The 15,886-nt window shown below is 33.4% G+C and overlaps 1 protein-coding gene across 5 annotated transcripts; it reads left to right on the top strand.

Moving 5' to 3' along the window:
* Positions 1-299: 299 nt before the first annotated feature.
* On the top strand, positions 300-15,127 carry LOC122400144 (synaptic vesicle glycoprotein 2B-like). 5 transcript variants are annotated; one of them, XM_043401426.1, is made up of 12 exons: positions 300-463; positions 832-1,249; positions 6,603-6,885; positions 7,476-7,623; positions 7,863-8,043; positions 8,123-8,444; positions 9,917-10,075; positions 10,151-10,239; positions 10,308-10,472; positions 11,071-11,190; positions 11,266-11,649; positions 13,046-15,127. In XM_043401426.1, the coding sequence occupies exons 3-12, from the start codon at positions 6,619-6,621 to the stop codon at positions 13,224-13,226; spliced, it is 2,016 nt and encodes a 671-aa protein (XP_043257361.1). In that variant the 5' UTR covers positions 300-463; positions 832-1,249; positions 6,603-6,618; the 3' UTR covers positions 13,227-15,127. The 5 variants fall into 5 exon arrangements, with proteins under 5 accessions (XP_043257361.1, XP_043257360.1, XP_043257362.1 ...); XM_043401430.1 differs by lacking the exons at positions 300-463; positions 832-1,249 and adding exons at positions 5,671-5,724; positions 6,097-6,132; XM_043401425.1 differs by having other exon boundaries at positions 300-1,249.
* Positions 15,128-15,886: the final 759 nt, after the last annotated feature.

The following is a 15,886-nucleotide window of genomic DNA, read 5'->3' as shown; positions in this document are numbered from 1 at the left end:
CGGGAGGTCGGATTCCAGTTGTTTAAGAGCGAGAAGGCAAATATGAGCCTCTCTCTCTCGATTCCCACGAAGCGGTCCGAAATTACTTCGGGCAGCTTCGGAGAATCGAGAAAGAGAGCATACATCAGTTTGCCTTTGTCGATTTTCCGAAATTCTACGAGCTCATGTACGCGTGATCTGACATGTGTGAGTAGTGCACCCGGTACTGAATCTGGCATCTCTGGTCGAGTTGCCGACGAACGAGTTGAGGGGAGGTGCAGTGGGACTAGCTATGTAGGGAGAAGGTGATTCTAACGGCTCGTAGTTCCTTCAATCGATACACCGCGCAGTGTTGTTTGCCTCGTAGTATAAAAATGTTACAGAATTTCTCGTTTTACACGGGTATCCAAAGATCACCTGAAAACGAGGCACGAACGTTACAATATCATTCCGTCGCGGTACAAACCACCGAATAAAGAGACTAGTGAGAAAGATGTTGCAAAACAAAATAGTGCACTGCTAGAAATTCGAGAGTTCTCGTATCCGAGCCTTGGCATCCCTTCATTGATTTCCAAGACACGCCGCGTGCAAAAACTTGCGAAGTGCAATGTGATTGTTGTATTAACAGAAACTATATCGTGAAAGTGTACACGTTCGATAATCAATCGCAAATTATAGTGCTTCGCATTAAAATTTAGACTCGAACACGAGATTCGTTTCACGGCTTTTATCAGTACATTGAACAGACGTATCACCCTCGAACGAAACAATGTTACGTTGATCGAATTGTTGCGAAAAATCATAATTGAATTATGGTTATTTGAACGTTGAAGCATTTTCCTTTCTATTTAGTTCATCGACCAGTCGTGACTGAATGAAATACCAACAGTGTCCAAGCAACAATGCTACTCCAATGATTGTTCCCTGTCAAACGAGCCCTCGAATATATCGTCATGGTGTGAAATGAAATAATATCGAAGAACATGTCTTCGATAACAGCTGTTACTAAGGCTACTTTCGAAACATGGTGCTATCGATACGATAGTACGGTAGTATCGACTTTCCGTTGAACTATCAAACTACTCGAAACTTTTCTCGTAACATCAGTGTGTGTATCATCGACGAGCTAATGATCGATGAATGCCTCGGACTAAATGTGTTGATCATCGTTAACGACACGCCTACTACATTTCGAACTGTCGAGAAAAACGTTTTAAAAGAAGAAACATTCAGTAGGTGTTACGTTTCGCGGAAATCTTCTATTAACCAGGTAAGCCCTTTCGGTTTGCTATTTGTTAAATGTCGCGTTTCTTTTGTTAAGTGTGTTAGACGGCAGGTTATTTTAAACGCGATGTTATCCATTGAAATCGTGATACGGTGTGTGGCAGCGTTGGCTTCTTAATTAGTGATAATTACCTATTAAATACCGTTATCGTGCTAGTATTATACTATACACCTCGAGGCGATCGTCATCGCGCACGAAGCTTTGATACAAACATCAACCGTGGGGTGTTCGCGAGTCAGGGACCAAGGGAAACTTTATGATCGAAATTCGCCGATATGCGTCATCGTGTGGTTTAAATTCGTTAGGTAGTGCACTTTAATGCGTCGCGATGCTACCACGTGTGGCTCGTATCGTACTTTCCTAAGCCTTAGAATACGACTGATAATTGACGCCAAGTGATCGTTACAAGGTATTGAAACTTGCAAAATTCGATTATAATTGACTGCTTGTAAAACACGCCATGCTAGGAGCATGCGGACGCTGGTGTATCAAAAAGGACGCAAGCAAATAAGAACATCAGCTTTTATTGTTGGTAAGAAGATCGAAATAACGTTATTAATCCTAGCGTGTATAATTTAACAAAATTTATTATGTGTGAACAATATGCAAAAAATCAATAAATATGAACCACTGTTCGTGCGCGGATCGATATATGTGTTTGTGATACATATAAAATTATTCTTGTATAACTAAATTAATGCAAATATACATCATTGTGTACTGTAAAGATAAATTTTTATACTTTGCAATTTGAGAAATATTGGAGTTTTTGAACAATTCTAATATTTTGTTCGTTCTCGTGTAATGCACATACATCGCGTAACGTGACGTTTTATCATGAAAGTTGACAAATATTTATTTTTCTCCAATATCTCTTAATCCCCGCGTCGTTAACTTCCTACTACATTTACCGTGTCATTTACAATTTCGAGAAAGAACGATTGCGATAATTATTTCTCTTAAACAATTATCAAGTAATTTTATTAACGAAACTATTTCATCGATTGATTATCTACGCGAGCTAACAGATGTTAGTGGTTGTAACTACTTTTTTCTCTTTACTAACGATTTACTGTTTTGTTCCAACGAAAATAATAATTTATGCTAGAGGAAGTTTCAACGACCGAAACTTGTAGCACAATTATATGTACCTACATTCGTAATAAACGTTTTAGCAGTCTCGATTCCTAGAATCAACTAAAAATAAATATGCTATAGTTAACGATACATACAGGGTGTTTATCTACTAATGGTAATCTTTTTTGGGAATGGTTCTACAGGTAAAAATAAGACGAAATTGCGATAAAAATTCCTAAATTATTAACAGCCGAAATTTCATTAACGTTTTTCTTTATTAAAAAAGACAAAGAACAAGTTAAACATTTTAAATCATGTTTCCAAATCACGAATATACAGAGCGTTCTTTGTATCCGACGATAAAATATTTCGAATAAAAAGTTAATCAGTTTTTAATCGATTACAAATCGTAATGTAACAAGCTTTAAACGCCAGTTTGTTTTTTTATAAAAAATCATGGTCATCTTGAGCGCTTTAAATGATCCGTATTAGAGATGGCGTGAACTGCTACTTTTGAATCACTCGTGATTCGATCACGTTCATTCCCAATCATGGTGATTTTTCACAGTGATTCGTGATTCTTCGTGATCGCTTTTGATTGACGGGAAGCGTTCTTTTCACTGCTCATGAATTATGTCCTTAGACTGTACATGTATTATATTATAATATGGTCTAAAAGCAATGTTAAAATAATTTTCTTATTAGGACAAAGAAAAGGAAAAATTAAAAGTGATAAATAGATATAAGTATAAGTTTTATTTCTCATTGTTTCAACATTCGTTTCATAAATGTTCGTGAAATTTTTCAACAAAGTAATGTATACGCAAAACAAACCTGTTTGTAATTTTTAATTCTAACTAATTTCTTTATAATATAAATATATACAAAATGTCATATTAATGTATAAAAACGTATATAAATGTATAATATGTATGTTTTCGTATAAATGAACATAAGAATTTTCATTACTGATGATTTTATACTTTTTCTAATTTTTAAAGCGAGTGTTTTACACCTAAGCAATACTTCTTTTTTGTGGCAACAAACTTATCATTTATTTAAATAATCAACTGAAATAATTTGACATTTGAAATGTACAAAATATGCAACTAAGCAGCCTTTTCCATTATTTAGACTACATTACTTTACAATTTAAATTTGACGCATTATAATAATTCTTTTAATTTCCACTGAGGGGAGTTAGCGGAACACTAACGATCACAGTTAACGTGAACCGCTACTAAAACGCCATCTTTCGGATCACGGTCTTGAGAATGGAGTTTAATCACGAGCGTGATCGTGATTTGTGACCACTGTGATAAATCACTGTTAGTGATTTTGCACGCCATCTCTAATCCGTATATATTGGACTTTGCAGAATTGTTGCTGATGAAAAAGCGAATTTAACAACTTACTATACCTTGAAATATACTATATTTGAAATCGACATATGTTTAAAACAGGGAACAAGACGTAGATTAATGTAGAGCAGGACAATTAGCCCTTGCTATGAGACTTTCACGTAAAGAAAAAAATTAAAATTATTTTATTCGAATCAGTTTATAATAATAAATGCTCGAATCGTTGTTCTTTTTTTTGGAAGCACAGTTCCAGTTGCCTAAGCTAAAGACGTAAGAAAAGAGATAAGAAAAAGTGTTAATATAACTTGTCCGCCCACTTTCATTTATACTGTTGCTACGGGTAGTGGATTGCTGGATATTAAACACTTTAAGGTACTGCGACGTTACACAAATTAGAAACCGAGTTTGCTCACAATATAATTCGATCTTGAGACGAGAACGTACACTTTAAATATCAAGTTTCATTGAAATACATTTAGTCGTATAGTATTAAAAGACACAAATATTCACATTCAATAAATTTATATTCTTTTAATGGTCAAAATGTGTGTTCGAAAATTTTTAAATATGTGTTTCCATCAAAATAATTTTCTTTCTAATTTTCAAAATATTTCTTGATTGCAATACATTCTGTGTAGATTGGAAAGTAAAAATACCTCAAACACAATTTCGTTATTATCGATTTACGTCTTATTTTGACCTATAGTCATCTTTAAAAGGATTATCATTAGTAGTCAAATACCCTGTATAAATATACAAGGTGTCCCGTAGTTTTTCCATCAAGCTGCGAGAACTTAATTTAAAGGTTAGAAAGAAAAAGAAATAGTTTGCGAATAAACGCTTTGTTTTAGATTTTAAAACAACATAACGTCACTCAATTTTGACGTTTGGGGAAAAATTATACAAAGAATTAAAAACACACTTAATAAAATTTAGTAAAATACCGTGGAAATTCAAAGATTAATAAATTCAACTGTTTATTGATGTGAAACTGGCATCTAAGTAGGATATTATTTTTGAATGAAATTTTTAAAATAGTACGGTATAGGATATAGTTTACAATTTTTGACAGATGATAACAAATATGTGACTATGGGCACAGGTCAGATAAACTATTTGTACAATATTTGTTTTCAAAGCTTTTATCTATAAATATTATATGTATAATATTTTTTTCTTCTTTTGAGTTCTAGATAAGTTCTCACAGTTTGGCAGAAAAACCACGGATCTATTATTAAATAGGATTTTTAAACCATATCAGATTATTTCATAAGAATTTCATTGTATAAAGTGATGAAATGTCGATATAAAATGTTATTTTGCCGAAACAAGGAATAAAAAAAGCGACGTCGAATGAAAATATGATGGGGACAAAGGGTCGCGAAAATGTAAACTCTTGTTGTAGTTAATAATGCTACTGGTGACGTTGACACAAGGATAGCACGTGTAGTTGTGTATATTTAAATAAAGAATCACGCGCGTTTGTGAACGTCGCGGTCGATCGTATATATGAACGCGAATCGATAAATTAGTTGCCAGCGTGTGTGTGAATCCGATGACACATTTTTAAAGTTGTAACCGATGACAAGTGCCGACGAAAAATACACACCTCGATGCAATCTGCGGTAACATCGCTGTTAACGGAAGATGGCGCGATAAACGCCATTATGTGAGCCATCTTTTAACCCTAGAATGATCTACTTATCAAGTTGTGTAATAAGTCTGTTCGCATCTCTTTATAAGAATATTAAATACTGTCAATTTGATATAAATCTTTCTTCATCAATGGTACATGTACCATTTTGTTTTACGATCTGCCATTTTTTAGATTGTTCTACTTTATGTTTTCTTCGACGTTGCACGTTGTAACACTTTGTTTATGTATATTTTTTCTATGCTCAACGAAATTTGACATCAGACGTCTGTGCTACTGGAAAGATAATATTTGTTGGTGACGATTACCTAATTTGTCTCCGATAAAACTAGAATAAAAAACTGTCGTCCAACCAGTGCTGTACAATTGTGAGAATGATTATAAGCAGAATGGATAGCTCTAAATTAAAATTATTTTGAAAAATTACTAGACAGAGTGTCTAAATAATGTCTCAAAATAATGACAATCGTTTTAACGAAGAAAAAATTTAATACTGATTTATATTCATATACCATATTGTCATTTTATATTTTTTATTATTTACTAAGTTTGGGTCATAATAAATTAGTTTAATATACGACTTTTGATGAGTAATTTCAGCTACCCTTATTTCTCGAAAATAGGTTTCGTTTGACTTTGCATAGTATCTCCATCTATCAACGATGCAACTAATTAATATCCATTGATTCTCTTTTTCTATAGCCTTTTGTTTTCATGAATCCGTACTTGTGCATTTTCAGACATAACCTTGTAAAAATAAGCGTTTTTTAAGCAAGGTAAGTTAGTATTTTTAATTTATATGAAAATATCTGAGAGGTGCAAAATATTTCAGACATATCTTAGACTACATTGTTACAACGTAAAGGAGGCTGTTAAATATGAAATTTTTATTTTCAAGCAATGCCAAAAACAAGTACTTTTAACATTTTCTTTTATGTTTTAATTGATTTTTAATGCAAAATAGATACTTTAAGCTATTAAGATTGAGAGAAAAATGGTAACAAATATATAAATCATTCAAATTTTATAACATTTCTTAATTGAAAGAAAAATTGTATTTTAATGTGGCTAGTAACATAAAGGGTTTTAGTAAAAATATGTGCAATCAGAGTTAAACCTAACTAACTATTTAGTCCTTCGTTCTAATCTTACAATTACTCTTGTTCTTGTTACTTGAATTATTAGTTCAATATCTGAACAAGTATGTTCGAGGATAGCTCTAGTTAATCTCTGATGATTATTTCAGATGGTTCGTGGCAGTGATGCCCTCGTCGGAGGAGGAAAGCCAGTGGCTTGTTGGCAGCGGGACTGGTCTCCCATCTTCCGGCGGTGGTACAACATCCGGAACTGGAGAACGTACAGCCAGTAATAAAGGAGGACTTTACACAGAGGAGATGACGACGCAACCAGCAAATGCGAATAACGCGGGTGTGAATGCGGCTTCAACCGATTCCGCCGAGCACGATCTTATTGACTCCACAGCAGATGCAACACTTTTGGCACAATTTCATGAAGATGCTATTAAGCAGGTCCATTAGATGATTATTATTCTTTTGTCTTCGCTATCAGCGAATTTTAGGTCAATTTTTTAGTGGTTTCTTAGACAAAGGACAGCAAAATTTTTGTATTATTCGCAGTGGTTTGATTTCAACAAACGTACATGTACGAACTGATTAAAGGGGTTAATAAAGAATAATCAAGAATAAATAGTAACGTAGGAGTAATATAAATGTTGATAATCTTGCACTTTACTTTTTAAAAATATTGTTGCGCTTGTGAGGGTTTTTTTCACTGAACTCAATACAACACAACTAATGAACAAGGAACTTTATTAATACAGAGATCTTATGGAACGTCTGTTTACCCCGAGGTCTCTCGCGATTCTATTCTTTAAATCGTTGCCGATTCCTCTAGCAACCGGAAGGCACGGGTCCTTGCTTTCGCTCGTTCGAAGTGGCAGCTTCACATCGTTGCGGAATAGCCTTCACATTGCCGCAACGATGCATCTTCAAACCGTCGCAACAATATTTTGATATTTATTTTATCATAAAGTAAAGTGTTAAATAGATGTTTCATTATGCGTATATCTAATACAATCTATTATATTTTTCTGTTCCAGGCTGGTGTTGGTTATTTCCAAATATTGGCTGCTTTGTGCACAGGCTTAAGTCTTGCAGCAGATACTGTTGAATTTTTTGTTGTACCGTACATTTTGCCAAGTGCAGAAGTTGAATTGTGCATCGAGGACAATGAGAAAGGATGGCTTAGTTAGTTAATCATAATATTAAGTTGGCTAATAAATAATGTCGAATTTTTAAAGTAGATGAAATTTTTTGCTTCTTTTAATAGAACCTAATATATAATAAATAAGAGAAGTTTTCTACGGTAAAAAAAATGACTGCTGTTTCTTACAGAAAATTTCGAGATTACTTTTTGGCCAATTGAATGTTCCCTTTCGTCGTGTATTTGCTGCTAAGCAAGCATTCTTCATATGATTGTATTATAGGCAATATTACACTGATGGGTCTTGCTTTGGGTGGATTATTCTGGGGTGGTCTGGGAGACAGACTTGGAAGGCGTAGATCTTTATTATCTGCAATGTCTGTTCATGCCTTATTTAGTTCCGTTGCTACTTTTATGCCAACTTATGGCACATTTATGACTGCAAGATTTTGTTCTGCAATTGGGTAAGAAATTCCTCTTTTTCTTTCATTTATTGTAGTTCAGTTTTATATAAAGTAAATTATGTAATTGATTTCATTACAGAGTAGGAGGATCTTTACCACTAGCATTTGCATATCTCGCAGAATGTTGTCCAAGACTTAGCAGAGGTCCATGGGTTGGTTTACTTGTAGCAGCAGGAGCGCTAGGAGGTGTATATGCAGCTCTTTTAGCGTGGGTAGTAGTTCCCACGACTGGAGAAATGGTTGTTCTTGAAAATAAGGAACATTTCAGTGCTTGGCACCGCTTTTTGCTGCTTTGTTGTTTACCTGCATTGTGCTCTACTATTGGACTTATTTTTATACCAGAAAGTCCTAGATATCTGGTAGAAGCAGGCAGAGATGTGGAAGCAATGATGGTTTATCAGGTACAATTAGACTTTTATAACTTGAACCTCTTCATGTTAAAAGCCTTCATGAAATCAAGATAATCAAAACCATTAATCATAGTACGTAGTTTTAATCAGTTGTTATTAATACTTTTGTGCCTTTGAAATGACTTTAAACTTAAGAGGCCAGTCCACTGTGACTACCTGAAATTAAGTCGATATTTGGGAATTTTTTGTAAAAAAAACTATACAACATATCATTTTGTAACTTAAAGGGTTTGTTTGTCATTATCTTACGATCACTTTAAAATTTTTGTGAGCAAGGGGAGTGTATGTGTAGGAGGTTGTAGTTCGTTTTTTATAGCACTACAAAACAACTGACAGCCACGATTCCAGCTGTTCTAGTAATCTGAAAATAGAAAACAAACAAGATTTTGAATCTGTATGAGTGTGGCTATCGTAGGTAGCAAAACGGTTTAAAAATGTTAAATAGGAAAAAAATACTGCTATTTTGAAGAGATATCTGTTAATTAATAAATAATAATTTTGGTAAGGACGAGAGGAGCACATCTAGTGAATATATATACCAAACCTGAAGTGAATTGATCTATCCGTTATAATGTTATTATTGTTGGCAGTTCTGAAAAAATGGTTTCGAGAAAAACACGTTTGAAGTTTCAAGTACTAGATACTGTCTAGGTGTATATAATAAGTTTTTATTGTACTTAGAGCTAATCAGCTACTCCAGGACCACATAATTCTCCTTCCTCCTTTTCGTAGAACTCGTGTAGAGTCGATTATACAGTTCTACGAGCTGTTCGAACCTCTTTCGACACCAGTTGGTTTCCTATCGCTGCGCGTCTTTTGCAGATGTTATCGCGGTTGTTAGCAACAATTTTAGTTATTATTATATTTTTAGGACAGAATAGAATTTGTTATCGAGACGGCTTGCCAGCCAAGTAGGCCGATATTTCGATAGTTTCTGATCCACAATATAAGTGCTTCTGCACGAAGTGCCAAAGTAACCTGTTGAAGCTTTCATTATTGTTTTAACTCCGGTCAAATCTCTGTGTGCGGTAGGAATACGCTTCGTGTCAAGGCTCGTAACACTGTCAATTTGCCCAGTTTTGCAAAATTCTTTTGGGAACATGTTTTTAACGCATCAAACTTTATGAAAACGCAAAAAATAAAAATTCGATTTTTTCAATCCGTCACAATAGAACGGTCTCTTAAGAACATGAAGAAGAAAAAATTTTAATTGTAACGAATATCCTTCTCTACAAGAACACGGTTCACATTCGAAATCCTCAACATTAAAAACTATACCTTCAGTTTTTTAAACATCCTTATTAGTCAAAACTACTTAGTAAGTTTTCACAAATCTAAACTGTGATAAGAAAATTTTGTATTTCCTTTAAACTTCGATTTACCAATATTGATTATATTTCGTATATCTGTATTTGTATTTAAAACAGTTGCTCTTTTGTATTAAAATGAATGTGTATCTATAGAAAATATACAAGAAAAATAATGCACGAAAAGGTGCCACAGGTGCACAGTATCAACTTTCTGAATTGGAGCTTCCAACGAAAAGGCCTCGTGGTTTGGCACCTCCATCTCCTACTAACCACACTAGCGTTTTGGCCGACATAATTTATTCTATTGAAATGGTAAGAGCTTATGTACCACATACATAAACCTTAATAAACCTGAAAATTAATATTCAATCTTTACTGAATTACTAGTTTTGGAATTCTTTTCTGGAGCTATTTATATCACCGCATTTACGTGTAACGGTAGTGCTGATAATTATTTGGACGACCGTATCATTCGGGTATGTATTTTTGTTAAATCTTTATTTAATTTTTTTTTAATATTATAAAACTTTACTCTTTTTTTTAGACTATACGGCCTTATGGTATGGTGTCCCGAATATCTCAAGCTTCTACGTGCTACAGAATACAAAAATCACACTGTAACAATTTCTGGGGAAGAGTTTAAAGGAAGGATATTCAGTGGCTCTTTAGAGAATCGCCAGTACAGAGATTCGATCTTTTTAAACTGCAAGTAAGTAGTATTATTTTTCATATTTTTTTTTATGTAATCGTGCAAACGGAGAATGAATAGTTTTAATCATAAATAAAAAAAAGCGTAAAGAAATGAGGTGAGCTTATAATTTTGTCTAGCAGTGTATTTGGTTATCTAATAAGTGTCCGTTCGCGTTTATAAGACTATTCAATATTACGAATTTTATATAGAATTTACTTAATAAATGATATACACTGCGGAGTATGACTATAGCACAACAAATATTTTCAAGATTTTTTTAATGTAAAAGAAAACCTAAAAATAGTAATTGCACAATATTGAAAGGTATCGTAAACGGTGAACTTATACGTTATTGTGATGAAGAAATAAGTTTTTTCCAAAATATGAGTGCCATTTCTTTTATATGATTGCTTTTAACTTATTCACTAAACAGTATGATGAAATTTTACCCAAATGAACAGTATCTTTCGCTATTAATCGTCTAGTTATATGGTAAATATTTATAATAATTAAATTATATTATTGAAGTACCGCCATTGACTCGAACAGATTTATCACATAATCTAATATTTAGGGTAATATTTCATCAGTTTATACAAGAGCCTTTATGTTTCAGATTTACAAAGATGGTATTTAGCCACGTAGATTTCGACAATTGTACTTTCCAGTCTGTAGAATTCAGTAGCATAAAGTCCAGTAAAACTCACTTTACAGATAGTATCATTGTATATTCGAAGTATGTATTAAAAATATAAATTTTTGATAATATTCTTTCTTAAGTTCGAAATGCATTGCGATCTATTATTTATAGATTTGTAGATACGGATCTGTCTGCGCAAGTTTTTACGGGATGTATATTGGAAAATAATACGGAATTAAGTTTAAGTGGACCGTGCCCAACACTCGATTTGGATTATAATATTTATATAGAAGAAGCTCTACATGGTCATCTCGTTGCTCAATTGGCCTTTGTGCCTGCTGCTACTTTGGCAGGACTAGCACTTACTGTTCTTCAGCGGCCAAAAATGATTGGTATTTCATTATTTTTCTCTTCGGTAGCTGCGGTATGTTTAATTTTAGTGGGCACAAATAGTTCGGCAGTCCTTGGATTTGAAGGTGGCTTTATAGCAATTTTTGCTATTGCTTGGACGTCACTTACATTGGTTACAGTCGAGAGCTTCCCTACTCATTTGAGGTAAGTGGTTATACATATACAGTGTTCGGCCACCCCTGGGAAGAATTTTAATGGGAGATTCTAGAGGCCAAAATAAGACGAAAATCAAGAATATTAATTTTTTGACTGAGACTTCATTACAAAGTTATTAAAAAATTAAATTAAAAAATTATTTTTGGTTGCGGGGCTCAATTACAATCATTTTTGGTGAATACACATACCCCTGAAATCCTACCCACTTCCGAGAAAAAAATTCGAGTAGGTTCTGAAATTTTTAGACGAAATTAAGAAATTTCAAATCGTACTAAAAAAATTATATTTAGTTACAGAGGTCAATTACAAGCATTTGTGGTGAATAGACATACCCCGAAATCCTACGCATTTTCGAGAAAAAAATTCCTTACCGAAAATCTAATGTGAGGCCAGAAATGCTTCCCTGAAATTTCATGGGTATCTTTAAAATGTCGTAACTTCTGAACGGATTAGGGGATTTTAAAGTTTCAAAATGCAAATAACGCGTATTTTGATGCAGAATATGTAGAAATTCCAAAAATATACGAAAAGTTGTTCCTTGGCCCCGTAAAGTTAGAAAAACACCATAAAAATGGTCCAATTTTTAAACAGCCATAACTCCTATAATAATGAATATATTTAAATGAAACTTTTTTCTGAAGTAGGGCTCATGGGTACCTACAAAAAAGTATTAGACAGCTTTTCTATAGGGCGTTAAATAAAATGACTAAAAACCAAAAACGAATTTTTAAGAGAAATCGACAAGAGTGCCTAAATTTTTCGGCATTACAAATCCTTTTGGAAAAATTATTTTCAGTTGCGAGGGCCAATTGCAATAATTTTTTATGAATAGACCTACCCCCCAAAATCCTACCCACTTTCTAGAAATAAATTCAGTACGGGCGGAACTTTAAACGTTAATAACTTTTTAACGAAACCTCCATCAACAAATTATTATTCTTGATTTTCGTCTTATTTTGCCTCTAGAATTTTCGTCTTATTTCGCCTCTAGAATCTACCATTAAAATTTTTGCCAGTGTTGGCCGAACACCCTGTATATATTATTTCATTAATACGTTCCATACCGGACGGATTTTTAGTTACTTTTCGTCCAAGTCGTGTGGTTTCGTTTCGTTCAGAAAATTTTTACGAATAACATTTTACTTTCAACATAGAATTACATTGTATTTTTAAAAAAATTTCTCACTTAAATCGTTTGAAAACAGTACTTACTGGTTGTTCAACAAAGATGGACATTAGTTATTGAAATGTTAATGACTTCATAATTTTTTTTAAAAGTTTTAGTTTCTCAATAAAAATATTGAATGGCTTGAACGGCACGGAACGTGTTAAATAAAACGATTCTTGAAAGAATGGAAAATATAAGTTTTATTGTTTTCTGCAGGTGTACTGGTTTTGGTTTCGTGGCGGCTGTTATAAGAATATCTGGTTTAATAGGAACTACAACTTATAAAACTTTAGTCGGCGCGCCCTTAATTGTGCCAGCATTATTGACTGCATTGCCGTTGTTAACAGCTAGTCTCGCAACGTTTAAATTGCCCCATACTCATACAGTTTTCTTATAAGGATCTTACGAATAAGTGACTAAGAACATAGAGTCGCCATCAGAAAGACGTTTTTAATCTATATTTTAATGAATCACTTATGAACTGCGCTGATGTTTTTACTCAATACACTCATGACAAGAAATGTCTCAGAATACATCTCGAGAAGTTCGAAAAAATCGATTTCCACTAAAAGGTATTGAACATAAATTGCAAGTGAAGTGTCTTGGACAAGTGCAAATATTTCAATTTGCAAGTTTAATAAACAGAAATTACATTTTTCCCATGGAAGTGTGACTACGTACAAAGTGACATATCCTAGTTAAATGGAATGATGAATCGCGGTTTGCAAGGAAGGTTGAGTATTTAAAGCGCACAGACATTGAGGATTAATCGTTTTGTACGCTAGAATGTGGACATTTTAGAAGATTTAATATATGTGTTTTAATACGTTGACTGTTCACTAATCCATATGCGGGTAGGACTCTGTCGAATACAGAACAAATACCATCTGTACTGGTAATTTGAAAGATTTTGTAAAACCAAAATATATAGCTACATTACAAGGAAATTAATGCATAGTACTTAGAAGAAAATAGCAGAATATTTATTGTTATGAAAATCTCACCGTTTTTCGGACATTTGAATCGTATTCATAATTCCAGGTTCGAACAGTCAATGTGTTAAGCATAAACGAAGGTCACTGTTGTAGCAGAAAGATCTTAGAGGGAAAGGTGAAAGACGTACGGAGAGATTGAATAGTTGAGTTACATTACTGAAATTTCATGTAGGACTTATACTCCAAGATTACGCTCCATCTAACTTCAAGTTTAATATAAGCCATTTTGCGACTCATTCTTGAGCGAAGAAAGTTGCAAAATGCACATATATGTTTGTAAAACTATTTTAATAGGGCTACAGCCACGAAACGTGTCAATTTTAATGGATGTTAAGAGGCTGAAAATCGTCATCCATAATGATACGTCAAGACATAACAAGAATATTAAAACCCTAGAAACTTTGCTTACTGAAAATGCATTTGCATATCTGAGATAGAAGACGTGGAATGTTATTCATAGTGTGTAAATGTTTTTTTTTTCTTTTTTTTTTTTTGTTCATTAGGCTAGAAGAAGCTGTGCATGTTTCTAGAGTTACTAATTCTAAGCGATTTGTTTGAAAAAGTTTGCCAAGGACAGTATCGTAGAAATTTTTATATTTACAGTTGCTGCATACGCTTTTGCTACTTAAAAAATTAAAACATATATCGTAAGAGAATAGGTAGAGAAACCTGAATTGAGTGATAATGAACTGTTTCTACTCTGAAAAAAACAGTCATTAAGCGAACACACATTAAATATGTTTACTTTTTACCAATTTACTAGCTCACAAAAACTTTAGATGCTAGACTCAGCTAATCAAGAGGCATTATCCATCTAACGAGAAATATAAACGCGGTGTACGGACTCTAAATTCTCAGCTGAAGACTTGAAATTGAAAAAAGTAGAAGCTTGAGCTTTGTTTAGTATAAATCTAAGAGATTATTGCCACTAGTCAACTTTCAATCGTCTTTGAGCTTTTATAAAGCGATGAACTTTTAAAAAACTGTGTCAGACTTTCTAACACTTGCGAATGAAGTAAAACATTTGTTTCTACGGAATCGTATGGATGTATCAGTGTCGCCTTAATTACAGGAGTCGCTATTATATTTACGGAAAATTTTGCTAGAATTTTATTCTTGTCGTGGGATAAGAAATCGCGATGGCAAGCCAAAGCTGACAAAATACTGGTTCCTCAAGACGGACAACTATTCCTAGGTAATAAGAATGTAAAGTAACTTTTATGAAGCGATTATCGAGGTGTCTCATTCTTATTGAAACTTAAAATATATTACTAAATATTTAAGCAAGTTTATTAGTAAAGTACACAAAACTGCTGTTGGCAAACTTAATCAGATAAGAAATTTACGTCCTATCATGGTTAGTGAATTCTTTTATATCAAATTGTTGGCATCTAATTTAAAAGGATAACGTTACGGATCGAGTTCTGCGCATCACTTAAAAGAAGTAGAAACGAGTCGAAAGTGCTTTGTTGATCGCACAAGTTCTTATATAACGATTCTCTTTTCTATTACGTGTTAAAAATAGTGTTGTTGCTCCAGTAACTCAAAAACGTTGCTCGTTCCTACTTCCAAGAGTTGTATTTGTGAACTTGGTAGTGAAACAAGCCTGTGCTGGCGTTACAATTCAGAAAGGTAATGAATCTTCTATTGCATAATGTGTTTAATTAGGAACACGATAAATACAGTGCTTGTAAAATTCATCGAGGACATTTTACAAGATTAGCGTATGACGTTTTCGATCATATTGTTTATCTCGAACATTAATGGACGTATAAACAACAAAGTAGTAATTTCTTTTTCAAATAATAAAATAAAATTATGCAATAGAGGGTTAAATTCCACCTTCTGTTTGCTCTTAAAACAATAGACGTAAATTGTCGAATTTTCAATCTGTTAAAGAGAAAATTTTCTTTGAACCTTATTTGAAGTCGGGACCATACAATACTGATACTTATAGACTTCTAACTTAAACGCAATCACGAAAGAAACGTTTTTCTTCAACGATGTTTCTATAAATTAGTTAAAAAAGTATCAATTAATTTTATTTGAGAGAGGATTGCCG

The sequence above is a fragment of the Colletes gigas genome, unplaced genomic scaffold (genome assembly GCF_013123115.1).
Source record: "Colletes gigas isolate AHSC1104 unplaced genomic scaffold, ASM1312311v1 Colletes_gigas_Sc00016, whole genome shotgun sequence".
Lineage (NCBI taxonomy): Eukaryota > Metazoa > Arthropoda > Insecta > Hymenoptera > Colletidae > Colletes > Colletes gigas.
The sequence above is the reverse complement of the archived record's forward strand: the minus strand, read 5'-3'. Positions and strand labels throughout refer to the sequence as shown.